Source organism: Syngnathus floridae, chromosome 4 (genome assembly GCF_059516105.1).
Source record: "Syngnathus floridae isolate MCC-2025c chromosome 4, RoL_Sflo_1.0, whole genome shotgun sequence".
NCBI classification, from domain to species: domain Eukaryota; kingdom Metazoa; phylum Chordata; class Actinopteri; order Syngnathiformes; family Syngnathidae; genus Syngnathus; species Syngnathus floridae.
In genome coordinates, this window is record NC_142416.1 from 5,412,056 (window position 1) to 5,424,716 (window position 12,661).

The 12,661-nt window shown below is 39.8% G+C and overlaps 1 protein-coding gene across 10 annotated transcripts in view; it reads left to right on the forward strand.

Moving 5' to 3' along the window:
* Window positions 1-12,661, forward strand: part of tenm3 (teneurin transmembrane protein 3) — a 404,606-nt gene that overhangs the window by 249,160 nt on the left and 142,785 nt on the right. For 7 of the 10 annotated variants that reach the window (XM_088372494.1, XM_088372486.1, XM_088372491.1 and 4 more), the window contains 3 exons: window positions 7,169-7,369; window positions 8,261-8,446; window positions 11,251-11,277. In XM_088372494.1, coding sequence (XP_088228620.1) covers window positions 7,169-7,369; window positions 8,261-8,446; window positions 11,251-11,277 — 414 coding nt within the window. The remainder of the gene's footprint in view (window positions 1-7,168; window positions 7,370-8,260; window positions 8,447-11,250; window positions 11,278-12,661) is intronic. The other 3 variants (XM_088372488.1, XM_088372489.1, XM_088372496.1) reach the window with 1 other exon arrangement.

A 12,661-nucleotide genomic window follows, 5' to 3' on the forward strand; every position in this document is an offset into this window, starting at 1 on the left:
TGGTACATTGCATTAAAAACTTTTTGATAAAATATGACCTCTATATAAGGGCAAAGGTGAGAGGAATTCTGAAAGGAAATAAAAAATGGTCGCCTTCCTGCTGAATTTAGATTACACTTCCAGAGACTTTTTGTAGGTCTTGGGCAGTTGAAGACGGGTATGTCTCCAATTTTTGGTAGAGCTTGGTGAAACGTTAAACAGGAGCTGTTTTGTTCACAAATTGTAAAGGGTGCAACACGATTTTTAAAGGCGCAATGAATAATTATTTTACCAAGAATAGTGTGTGGCAAGTTTTTATGGATGTTAAGACCATCAAATTCTGCGTGTGTGTGTTTAAGCAAACAGTGTCCTGCCACAGCAATAATGTCACACAAAATAAAAAGCTTTTGTTGGACTTTTTTGTCATGACCACCCACAGTTTCAAGACAAACTGACAAAACATCTAGGAGCACTCAAAATGTGATCTCTATAAAAGCCCAAAAATGTGTGACAAACAATACTGGACAACCAAGTGCAGCGTGATGTAGACTTTATTGAAGAAAGGGGAAGTGAAAGGTGGGAATGCTGGCTAGGCTGGTGTAACTGGGCAGCTGAGTGGGAACCAGCGGATGAGCCACCACTGGTTTCTGGCTTTAGAGGGGCGAACTGGCTGGTGTCGGAACCAATCTGGTGGAGAGAACAGCAGAGCAAGCACGCAGGGCAGCAGGATGTGGCATGTAATCGTGGTCGGGGACAAGCAGATGGTCAGGACGGGCGGCGTTCAATGCGTGGTTGAGGACTGTCAGATGGTCAGGACAGGCAGTGTTCAAAGCATGGTCGGGAACGGACAGATGGTTAGGATGGGCGGCTTTCAAATCAGGGTTCTTTCTGGGCACAGCTGAATATCTCTCACGGCACACCAGTGTTCCGCAGGACAGTGGTTGGGGATACATTGGTCGAGGCCAAACCTGGGCAAATTACGTCCGGCCCTTTGAGCGTCCCTGTCAGGTCCGCATGAGGCCAATCGTAATTTAAAAAAAAAAAATTGTGTCGTTCGTACAATACAACTGTTTCGCTTTTACTTTGAAAGGTGTCGCACTTCCGTGTAGCGTACGTGTATGTGAGCTGTGCGTGAAGGTGAACAGTGCGAAGTAATGTTGCCCGAGAAACGTGTGCTGACCCTCAGAAAAGAAAAGTCAACAAGGAGCGCTGTGTTTTCAACAAGACATGGACTGCCAAGTATTTCTTTACAGAAATGAAAGGTAAAGCCATGTGCCTGATTTGTGGTACACAGGTCGCTGTGTTTAAAGAATATAATTTGAGTCGCCACTACACGACCAAGCATGAGAAAAAATACATCTGTCTGATAAACAGGGCGCATCAGAGGCTGATGCATTGCGAGCAAAACTGCAAGCCCAACAAGGACTTTTTATCAAACTTCACACCCAGAGATGGAGCGGCTTTGTCATTTGAGGAAAAGTTAAAGTTAAAAAAGTTAAGAATAAATTGTACTGATTAATAATTGTTTTATTATTTGACCTTTACTCCACAATTTCACATAGCTTAATATAAATATAAACAGAATAATTGTATTCTTCTACTTACCAGTACCAACTATTTAAAATAAATAATTTAGTGCATTTTACAATGGAAGAAAATTGAGCAGGTTTAAGTTATCGTAGGTCTGGCCCTCTGACACAACTCAGGTTTTTCATGTGGCCCCTTATAAAAATTAATTGCTCACCCCTGGTCTAGGCAGACAAACTGTCATTCAGCATGTCTCGGAGCACATAGTTGACCAATGCCTGGAAGACTGCAGGGGCGTTGGTCAGACCGAATGGCACCACCAGGTACTCATAGTGGCTGCTGGGAGTATTGAATGCAGTCTTCCAATCCTCCCCCGCTCAGATGCACACCAAGTGGTAAGCATTCCGGAGGTCCAGCTTGGTGAAAATGGTAGCACCTTAGGGACTTCCGAATGCCCACGAGAGGAGAGGCAGTGGGTAGCAACTCTTAACTGTAATCTCATTGAGACCCCGGTAATCGATGCATGGGTGAAGTGAGCTGTCCTTCTCTCCGACAAAGAAGAACCCCACACTGGTGGGAGAGGCTGACAGGCAAATAATGCCGGCTGCAAGCAAATCCTGGATGTATTCCTCCATGACCTTACGCTCTGGACTGGAGAGTCGACCCTTTGAAGGGAGAGTGCCCGGAAGAAGGTCGATGGCCCAGCTGTAAGGCCAATGAGGAGGAACAGAAGTGGCCTTGGTTTTATTGAACGCCTCCTTGAATGCCCGGCTTCATGGCTGCGACTGCGGAGTGGAGGAAGCGACTTCTTCTCTCTTTCCCACTGCCTGGTCTGAATCCACCAATCTACACGTACCACCAGGTCTATAGCGTCCTAGAGTGAATGAATGAATGAATGAATGAATGAATGAATGAATGAATGAATGAATGAATGAATGAATGTTTATTTCGGACATTAAAAAAAGAGAAAAAAAAAGGAAATACAAGGAAAAAGTAAAATACAGAAAATGATAACTCAATAGTACAATAGAACATAAAAAAGAATGATGTTGCATCATAATTGTATCCCCTTTATAATAAACTCATATTTGTTCGAAAAGGAGTTGAAACAAGCCTAAGCTTATCTGGCTCTACCCCTTGTAACTACATGTTTACATATACATACTTAAATACATATACTACATAGACTCAAATTTATATGTATTCTCTTTAATTATGTCAAGTTCTGACCATAGTCAAATATATTAAGAAAAATTCAAATTAAATACAAAAAGCAACTGAAACAACTTCACAGCATATTACGGTATCCTGTCAATATTTTGTCCTTATACATTTTTTTAAACTTAGGTAAGGTACTACAGTTCTTTAGTTCTTCACTGCTGGTGTTCCATAATTCCACACCTTTAACTGTTATACAATGTAACTTTAAGTTTGTTCTCACCAAATCTCTTTTAAACATAAGTGTTCCTCTTAAATAATACGTACTTTCCCTCCACTCAAACAAACTCTGGATACTGTTTGGCAATTGATCATTTTTTATTTTGTACATGAGTTGGATGGTTTTAAAATCGACCAGGTCGTTGTATTTCAGTGTGTTCCGTTTAATAAAGAGAGGGTTAGATGGTTCTCTATAATCAGCATTATTTACAAGTCTTATTGCTTTTTTTTAAAGAATAAAGATGGGATCTGTTTGTTTTGTATGTATAGCCCCACACCTCCTCACAGTAAATAATGTATGGGAGTATGAAGGAGCAGTACAAGGTATATAATTATGACTGATTTATAAAGTCTTTTACTTTATATAATACTGCTAATGATTTTGAAATTTTTGATTTGATATACATTATATGTGGTTTCTAACTTAATTTATTCTGTATAAGCACTCCAAGATATTTTATTTCATTTACTCTTTCTATTTCTATATTATTTATTGTAAGAACTGTATCTGTGTTAGTTGGACAGTTTCCAAATATAATATACGTTGTTATACTTAAATTTAGTGTAAGTTTATTTGTGTCAAACCAACTCTGTAACTTTTTCATTGCAATACCCACAGTATCCAGTAGTTGATCCAGGTCATCCCCACAGCAAAGCAGGTTTGTGTCATCTGCAAAAACTACGGCCTTGAGTAACCTGGAAACCTTGCACATATCATTGACATACAAAACAACAAAGGGCCCAATATTGAGCCCTGAGGGAACCCACACTTTACCTGCTTTAGTTTTGATTTACAGTCCATAATTTGCACGTATTGATTTCCGTAGGATAAAAAACTGGCTAACCAAGTGAGTGACATACCTCTTATCCCATAGCTTTCAAGTTCTGTTAACAATATTTCATAATTTACAGTATCAAAAGCTTTCTTAAGATCCCAAAAAAACACCTACAACATATTGTTTATTTTCAATAGTTGTTGTTATTTCAGCTATGAAATCTAACAAAGCCAGTGTGGTGGTACTATTTTTTCGAAATCCATACTGTTGGTCACACAGAATATTTTGTTTTGTAATAAAATCATCAAGTCTTTAATAAAATACTTTTTCTAATATTTTGGAGAATTGTGGGAGTAGAGATATTGGCCTGTAATTTGAGAATATATATGTTTGTCCCCACCTTTTCTATCGGAGTAATTTTAACAGTTTTCATTTCACTCGGAAAAACACCAGTTGTCAAAAGATTGGTTGCAGATGTGTGTAAGGGGTTTCACCACACATTCAATAATATTTTTAACAAGTGACATATCTATCTCGTTACAGTCAGTTGAGTTTTTACCTTTAAATTCTTTAACAATTTATATTATTTCCTTCTCATTAGTTCCCATTACAACCATACTTTCGGCTATGGGTACAACCTTAATTGGCTCACTTGTGCTACCTTTTTTTTTTGCTATTTCCTCTGCCAAAGTAGGCCCAATACCAACAAAGTTGTCATTAATTTCCTCTGCAATCATAGTAAGATCATATATAGTTATGTTATTAACAGTGGTGTCAAACTCATTTTTTTCACGGGCCGCATTGTAGTCTTAGCTTCTTTCGGAGGGCCATTATGACTGTCAACCCAAATAAATGTATGAGCACCTCATATATACAGTAAAACCTACCAAACAAACTGACAACTAACTCGTTTTCAAATCAGACGAGTAAAAACTGGTCAAATATTTAAAAAAAAAAAGATACTATTACAAGTGAAAACAATTTGCAATTCTAGTACTGACACAAATTTGATGCACAATTTGTCTTCGCAGGCAACATAAAGTGATGTGGCGGGCCGTATCTGGCCCCCGGGCCTTGAGTTTGACACCAAAAACAAACTCCAACCGAATCGGCCACTACAGGTTAATTAAAGGCCATGTCATAGAAATGTGTCTTTAAACGTGTCTTAAATGTTTCTACTGAGGTAGTAGTTCTAATATCCATTGGTAGGGCATTCCAAAGCTCTGGAGCCCGAATAGAAAGGGTGGTAGCTGTTCAGCACAGACTTTCAGGCACGTCATCTCGGCCTGGTGCCTTCCTTACCTTTTGTCTCTGAAACATCTGACACACTTCCTCCTCGCGGATCTGAAGTGCGGGCGCGGCTTCTGAAAGAGAGAGAGTAGGTGATAACATTGATGGAGGTGTGAACAGGGAGGTTGTGGGGCGAGGTGTGGATGTTGATTGTGATACAGGAGGTCCTGTTGTGTGGGTGGACCGTTCAAACCTGCAATAGAACCTGTTTAGCTGGTTTGCAAGCCTTGTGTTCTCCACAGGACGGGGGGTTGGTTTCTTGAAACCCGTGATGCTCTGGCCTTTCCACACTGTTGAGGGATCAGGATTGGCAGAGAATCCAGACTCTCCCCATAGCTCCTCTTAGCTTTCCTGATCTCTCGGGTCAGTGTGTTCCTGGCCTGCCGTAACAGGTTACGGTCCCCACTCCTGTAAGCCTCCTTCTTGGCTTTGCGCAGCATCCTGAGGTTTGGTGTAAACCACGGTTTGTTGTTGTTGTACATGCAGGAGGTCTTAGTCTGCACACACAAGTCCTCACAAAAGCTGATGTATGATGTTACGGTATCGGTGAGTTCATGCAGGTCTGTTGCAGCTTTAAAAACACCCCAATCGGTGCAGTCAAAGCAGGCTTGGAGGTCCTGACTCCACTGTCCATATCCTTACAGTCCTCACCATGAAGGCCTAAACACTCTTCTGGGCAAATACAAAATAGATCTGGTTAACCCACTAGCAGAAAAACTTCAAAAAGCAAAACATTTATTTTCTATAGCCAGTAGGTGGCGCGAATGTTTCTATGAAAAATAATTTCATAGATGTCTTCCGGCTTGGACTGTCATCAAATGTGAGAAATTTTAGAGAGATAGAATTAGGTGGGTATGTTACTGTAGATTTTAACGTCAAACCTATGCCGAATTTTAAAGTATACTCAAAATGGCCAACTTCCTGTTAGGTTTAGCATATGGCTCCAAGAGACAATTTTGTTTAGCTTGGGTTATTATATATACAACAACAATTTTACAGATCTCGCTGAAACGTACAACCAAGGCTACTTTGTTAAAAACAATCAGCAGGTACCACTGAGACATTTTTTTTTAAAATGCACAATAAAGGAATAAAATATTGAAGATTTTTCCAAGCCTGATGTGTGTGCAAAGTTTAATGAGTTTTGTGTATGTTTAGACCCTCTATCTTAGCGTTGGTTTCTTAGAGAACTCTGTGTTACCATGGCAACAGTGTTTCACGAAAACTCGCAAATTTCTGTTTTAGTATCATGAAAGCCTTTAGGCTTACTCTTCCCAGTAAGTATTAAGTCGATCTGGTTGACCCGCTAAAAAACCATCACAGGATAAAAAAAGATGGTGCTCCCAATATGATGAAAAATAAGTCATCAGGGCTAGACTATCATCAAATGTGTAAAATTTGGAGAAGATAAGATCAAGTGGATCAAGTTGCACCAGGTTTCATTGTTACGGGGCATCACATTATCAAAATTTTTTATTGATTATATTTTATTTTAGTTTTTGTCTGTTTTTTTATTAACAACAATCACCTTGATCTAAACAATTTATGTGCAGTGGTCACTGAAGGCCTGGGTACTCATCATTTTACACATGCACACATGTTCAGTATCCACAGTCACCAGAGACCTTAACTAGATTAGCTTCAGATTAATCTAATCATCTATTTTGCTTATGTTTTGTGGCTGTATGAGTCAACAAAATAGAGGGAAGGAGTGATTGAGGAGAATCTCCCTGTAAAAATTGTGACTTTCCGTGGGTGTTTGTGCGTGTGCACACTGTCCGTTTATCCGTGTGCTTTAATCCTATTTACTACAGCTGTGTATATGATGTTAAATATGGCATGTGCTGTAGGATTTCCATGAAAATTTCAACAAACAAATTACATTTAAAAAAACAAGTGGATATTGGTGAACATTACTTATGTAATGAGAGACATATTACCGCCATCTGTGGAAATTGATTTATAGATCCTTCATTGGGCCTAGGCCTTCACTGACCACATTGCTTGGCATTACTTATACATTATTTTATATTATGCAAGAATATGCAACTGAGATTTTAGCTCATACTCTGTATGTACCTTCCTGTTGTGCTGGTAACTATGGAACAGTTGACATCATGCCTAAGTTTAAATGTATCTCTTTATTTCTTTGCTTCCAGTGGATTGCATAGATCCTAGTTGTTCAGCTCACGGGGTATGTATTCATGGTGAGTGTCACTGTCAGCCAGGCTGGGGTGGAGCCAGCTGTGAAATTGCCAAGGCTATGTGTCCGGACCAGTGTTCAGGTCATGGCACATATAACACAGAAACCAGCACCTGTACCTGTGACCAGAATTGGACTGGGCCAGATTGCTCATTGGGTGTGTATCATAAGCATGTCATATAATGACCATAAGTCTAAGTGTGTGTTTACTGCATGTGCCTTATGTGGGTACAAACATCATAATGTGCTAATCAGAATTAATTGGCACGCATCAGGAGTGATATCAGAAATAAAATATATAGCAGTTACACAGCAGATTCCTCTTAGGAAGATGTTAACCCAAAGATAAATATATTTGTAAGGCGAACACAAGTGAGAAAATGTATATCCTACGATTTAGGTACTTGTGATAATGTAGTTTAGCAAGTATTTTCATATTCAGGTACATATAGTATGCTATGCCATGACATCATTACCCACGCATCTAGACTAGGAAAATCTCTCCTGACATCAGCCTGTACAGCTTGTAACATAGACTACTGAAGCTTACGGCAAATACGCAACCTAAAATCTCATGGCTGTTAAAAATACAACATACTGTACAGTAGATATAAAATGTACATCCCTGTTTTGAAGTTAAATGTTTTGCCAAATGAGATCAAGATAAATTATTTCACTATTGTTTCACTATTTATGATCTTTAACCTATACTACTCAAATTAAAACAACTACAAAAAACTAAACTCTTAGTGACAGAAAGGGAAAATAAACAGCTGACAAAAAACAAGTCTTTACTCTCATATCTGGGTTTGTGGCAATCTTTAAAATGTATCAACACATTCAAACTCATGTTCAGTGGGAAACAGCAATTACCTGCCACCATTTAGAGTACATACTGTTTACTGAATGTATGCATTATTTGGAAGTAGGAGGATAGTGGTCTTACTGCACCATAACCCCACCAAAGACCCTTAACCAGCGGTTGCTCCTGATGTTGATGTACAGTTTAATTTATTAATCATGTAATATATTTGCATTCTCTCAACAGAGGTGTGTGAAGTGGACTGTGGAAGTCATGGTATTTGTTACGGTGGTCTGTGTCGGTGCGAGGAGGGATGGACTGGAACCGTATGTGATCAGAAGGCCTGTCACCCACTGTGTAGCAAAAACGGTGTGTGTAAGGAGGGGAAGTGTGAGTGTGACCAGGGCTGGACTGGAGAGCACTGTAATATTGGTAAGTTGATTGCACGTACACACGCGTACGCACACATACACACGCGTACGCACACATACGCACACACACACACACACACACACACACACACACACACACGTTTTTCTGTAGCAGGACTTAAACCCGTGACCTTCCATTTCCAGATGTCTCACAGATGCGCTTGATAAGATTTATCTAATTCCAATTCCATTTTCGATTCTGTTTAACAATCCAAGTGTTTATCGATTCTCTTATTGATCCTCATTTGTGGATAAAAGACGCACATAAACAGTTATGATCATTTTATTTTATATACTGCACTTTTGTGTAATTATGACATTACAAACCAAAAAAAGAGTGAAAAATGCAAATATTCTTCTACGATAGAAATCATCACCTACAGAATATCAGGGGCTTCTTGAGTGGCAAATGGGTGCAAGCATTTAACTACAAAGTTTGTCACTGCACGATGACATTCCTCAGCCCTTTCCATAGAAATTTTGCTCCTCCCTGCCTCCGTGAATGGATAAGCTCGAGATCAGGTCTCGAGGTCTCTCGTCGTCATCTAAACCAAAACATGAGACGCGATTTGCATGACATATTTTACAATTATAGAAATAGAGCTTGCACGAAAAGCAGCGTTAGTTAGTTTCCTGCAGTAAAACTGCACGTCAGGCTCGGGCTAATGTTGCTGCTGGTCCTAGGTTGTTGACTGACCTTCCGCAGCGGATCAAACACGCGACATTCCGTTAAACTAATGGTATGCTGCGTGTAAAATGCTTTTGCATATTAGAGGTACCGTATTTGCCAGTGTATTGGTCGACCTTTTTCGATCCAAAATCGACCGAAAAAAATCGACCTCGACTTATACACCGAGTCATAAAATTTAACTTCGTATTCATCGCTTCAAATGTGATGGTAACCAAGGCCGTTTCTCATGCATCTCATTGTGCGTTGCACTTAGAAAATTTGAACCGGGCGGCGTGCGCGAGTGCGCGGCCCGCTGGAAGTCGAATGAGGCTCCGCGATCTCCTCCGCGGTGCTTATAAACAGCCGATCCGCTCGGCGGGGGCTATTTTCGGCCACTTGGCGCGTGCGCACGGCCTCCCGGATGTGCCGGGCGGGTGCACGAGCTCGCCGGCCGCTGAAAGTCGAATGAGGCTCCGCGATCTCCTCCGCGGTGCTTATAAACAGCCGATCCGCTCGGCGGGGGCTATTTTCGGCCACTTGGCGCGTGCGCACGGCCTCCCGGATGTGCCGGGCGGGTGCGGAGCTCGCCGGCCGCTGGAAGTCGAATGAGGCTCCGCGATCTCCTCTGCGGTGCTTATAAACAGCCGATCCGCTCGGCTGGAGTTATTTCCGGCCACTGCGCATGCGCACGGCCTCCCTGAATTTGAACACATTTCGTCAATAAATTTCGCATATTTCTGATTGAATTTTGAAGTTTAATATAATGCAACAATTGAGCTCGACTTATACAAAGGATATATCATAAAATCGTAAATTTCCGTCGAATTTTAGGGGGTCGACTTATACACCGAGTCGACCTATACACCGGCAAATACGGTATTTTTTCCCTTTATTGACATTTAAACATTGCAAGGATTGCACGTCGCTATCTTCTCATCCTTAGCAAAATATAACCAAACTTTGGAGCACTTCTGCGTCACAGGTGCCATCATTGTTTACGTCGCTAACGTCCGTAGTGACGTAATTCGTGCTGACTGGAATCGCTAAGGGAGTTAGGAGCAAAATAGCAAACAGCAAGTAATTGATAAAGTTGAAACTGGCTCACAAAAATGACCAGTTCTCAATTCCCATCTCTAATGATCAGGCATGACATCATCATATTAGTGCAATAGAGTGTATCCCACCATTGAAATTAGAAGATGTTTCAGTAAATGGCAACGTCTTTCTATTTGTGGTCAGAAGATAACTTTGAGTAAGAGCACATTGGCTGTTCTTCCCATTTCTCTCAAACTTAATAATGGACCACAGTGATTCAACCTCATCTTTTAAATACCGCACCATGGTTGTTACTGCAGCAGAATGTTTTTACAAAGAGACATGGGTAGTTCTAACAATTCTGACAGTGGGAATGCAAAAAGAAATATAGTGAGACGCAAAGGTTTATAGCTGGAAACCAGTTAACAAGCTTAAACATTTGGCACTGCATCACCAAAGCCACCACTTAAAATCCCATTCAGTGTCAAACAGACTGACAGCCATAGTTTCACTGTCAAATCGCTGCAAATTGGCTTCAGTTATTATCACTTAGACACTCCCATTCAAACTGACTCACACTATGCCACGAGAGAACAACAACGGGATGAGGAGAAATCCATTTAGTGCTTAGCCAACAAGCCCCCTGTTTGTTTAGAGGGGTTGTACACTGAAGCTGACAATCAGCTACACATAAAACTAACAAGACTTGTTCTTCAATCCTTCCATCTCTAAACAGAACACGCACATCACAGAAATTGGAATTGTTTTACCATTAGTTATTATTTTTGTTGTAGGGCACTGCTGACACCATCACCAATTAAATTTGTGTTTTAACAATTACAGGTTTATAAACTTTATGTCTTGGTTAGGATGTGCTTCAGTGGGGCCCTGTGATTGACAAATGTTTTTTAATTAACATACCTTTAATTGTTTTCTCAAACTTCCATGTGTCTAATTTGATATTTACTTCTTACATCACATGCTGTGTAGCTAAACTTTCTTTCTTTCTTTCTTTCTTTCTTTCTTTCTTTCTTTCTTTCTTTCTTTCTTTCTTTCTTTCTTTCTTTCTTTCTTTCTTTCTGCCCTCCCTTTTAAAAAAGCTCACAATCCAGATAGTCGAGTAAAAGGTACTGTACACTTTTTCTTCTTCACACCGGGCTTCCCTCATTCTTTGCTTTTCACCATCATTTTTTCAGCATGCATCTGTTGTCAATATCTACATTGCTAAAGTAACACAGTTTATAAAGCATAATGATAATATAATGCAAAATAATAGAATTTAACCATCACCAAATCAGCCTCATACTCACCGCAATACAATTTTTTCTTTAAAGATCGTGTTTGACTGACGTTATGACAGGTGGCATTAATTTCTGGCATTCTAGGTTAGGAATACAATGACTATCGTAATTTCTGGACTATAAGCCGCACCTGATTATAAGATGGACCAGCTAATATTAGGGTAAACTCTTGTTTTGATCACATATAAACCACACCGGACTATAAGTCGCAGGTGTTTTAATGTTTAATTACCATTTGTAAGAATATACACGAAGAAGATTGTCAGGAAAGAAATGGTTCTTTGGGGACACATGCCTTTTATTAATGTAACATTTTATTGACAGAGAAGCTGCAAACATACAAACGTATAAATCTCAGTGACGACCAATGTTCCCTCTAATTTTTCAACTGTCTATGCAAACACACAAGCTCCCTGTACACACTGTGGACCACTGTGTGCAACACTAGATGAAATAAATGAAAAATAAATAAATAAATTATAATAATACATAGATAAATGATTTTCCCTTTAAAAGAGTACGGTGGGGGGTGGCTACAGTGCTGCCTACAATGTCCCCTCATATTGACCATGAAGTCAAAGTAAAACATATTATTTTGAAAGTTTTTGAAACGTTTTATATGCACCAATGTTTTTAATATTTTTAGTGAACTTTCCAACCCTGCTAGCAGTTATTTTTACAAAAATGACAGCTAGTGGCCTTAATGTTCATCATTTTTTCCTGCACCGTGTACAGCAGTGGTCCCCAACCTTATTTGCGCCACGGACCGGTTACGTGACAGAAATGTTTTCGCGGACCGGCCTTTATATAAATAAATAATCCATTTATATAAATAAATAATACATTTATAATAAATGTATAAATACGATTAAATAAAACGTTACAACTGGCATAAAAACAAGTATAAACGACATGAAAATAAAACTCACAATTACGTTGAATTAGTGGGAACACTGAGCTTGTTTCTCAGAAACGACCCGGTCCCATCTAGGCGTAATCGGAGACAATGACACCCGAAGTGGTTAAGGTTTTTGTCTTGTAATACAGGATGCTTGGTCTCCATGTGCCGAAACAGTTTTGAAGGCTTCATTGCCTCGTTAGCTAGCCTGTCGCCACATATTATGCATATTATGGCTTGGCGCGTCAAAGTGTGGCGATGAATCCATATTTTAAGTAGGACTCAAGAAATGTTCTTTTAAATGCAGCTTTC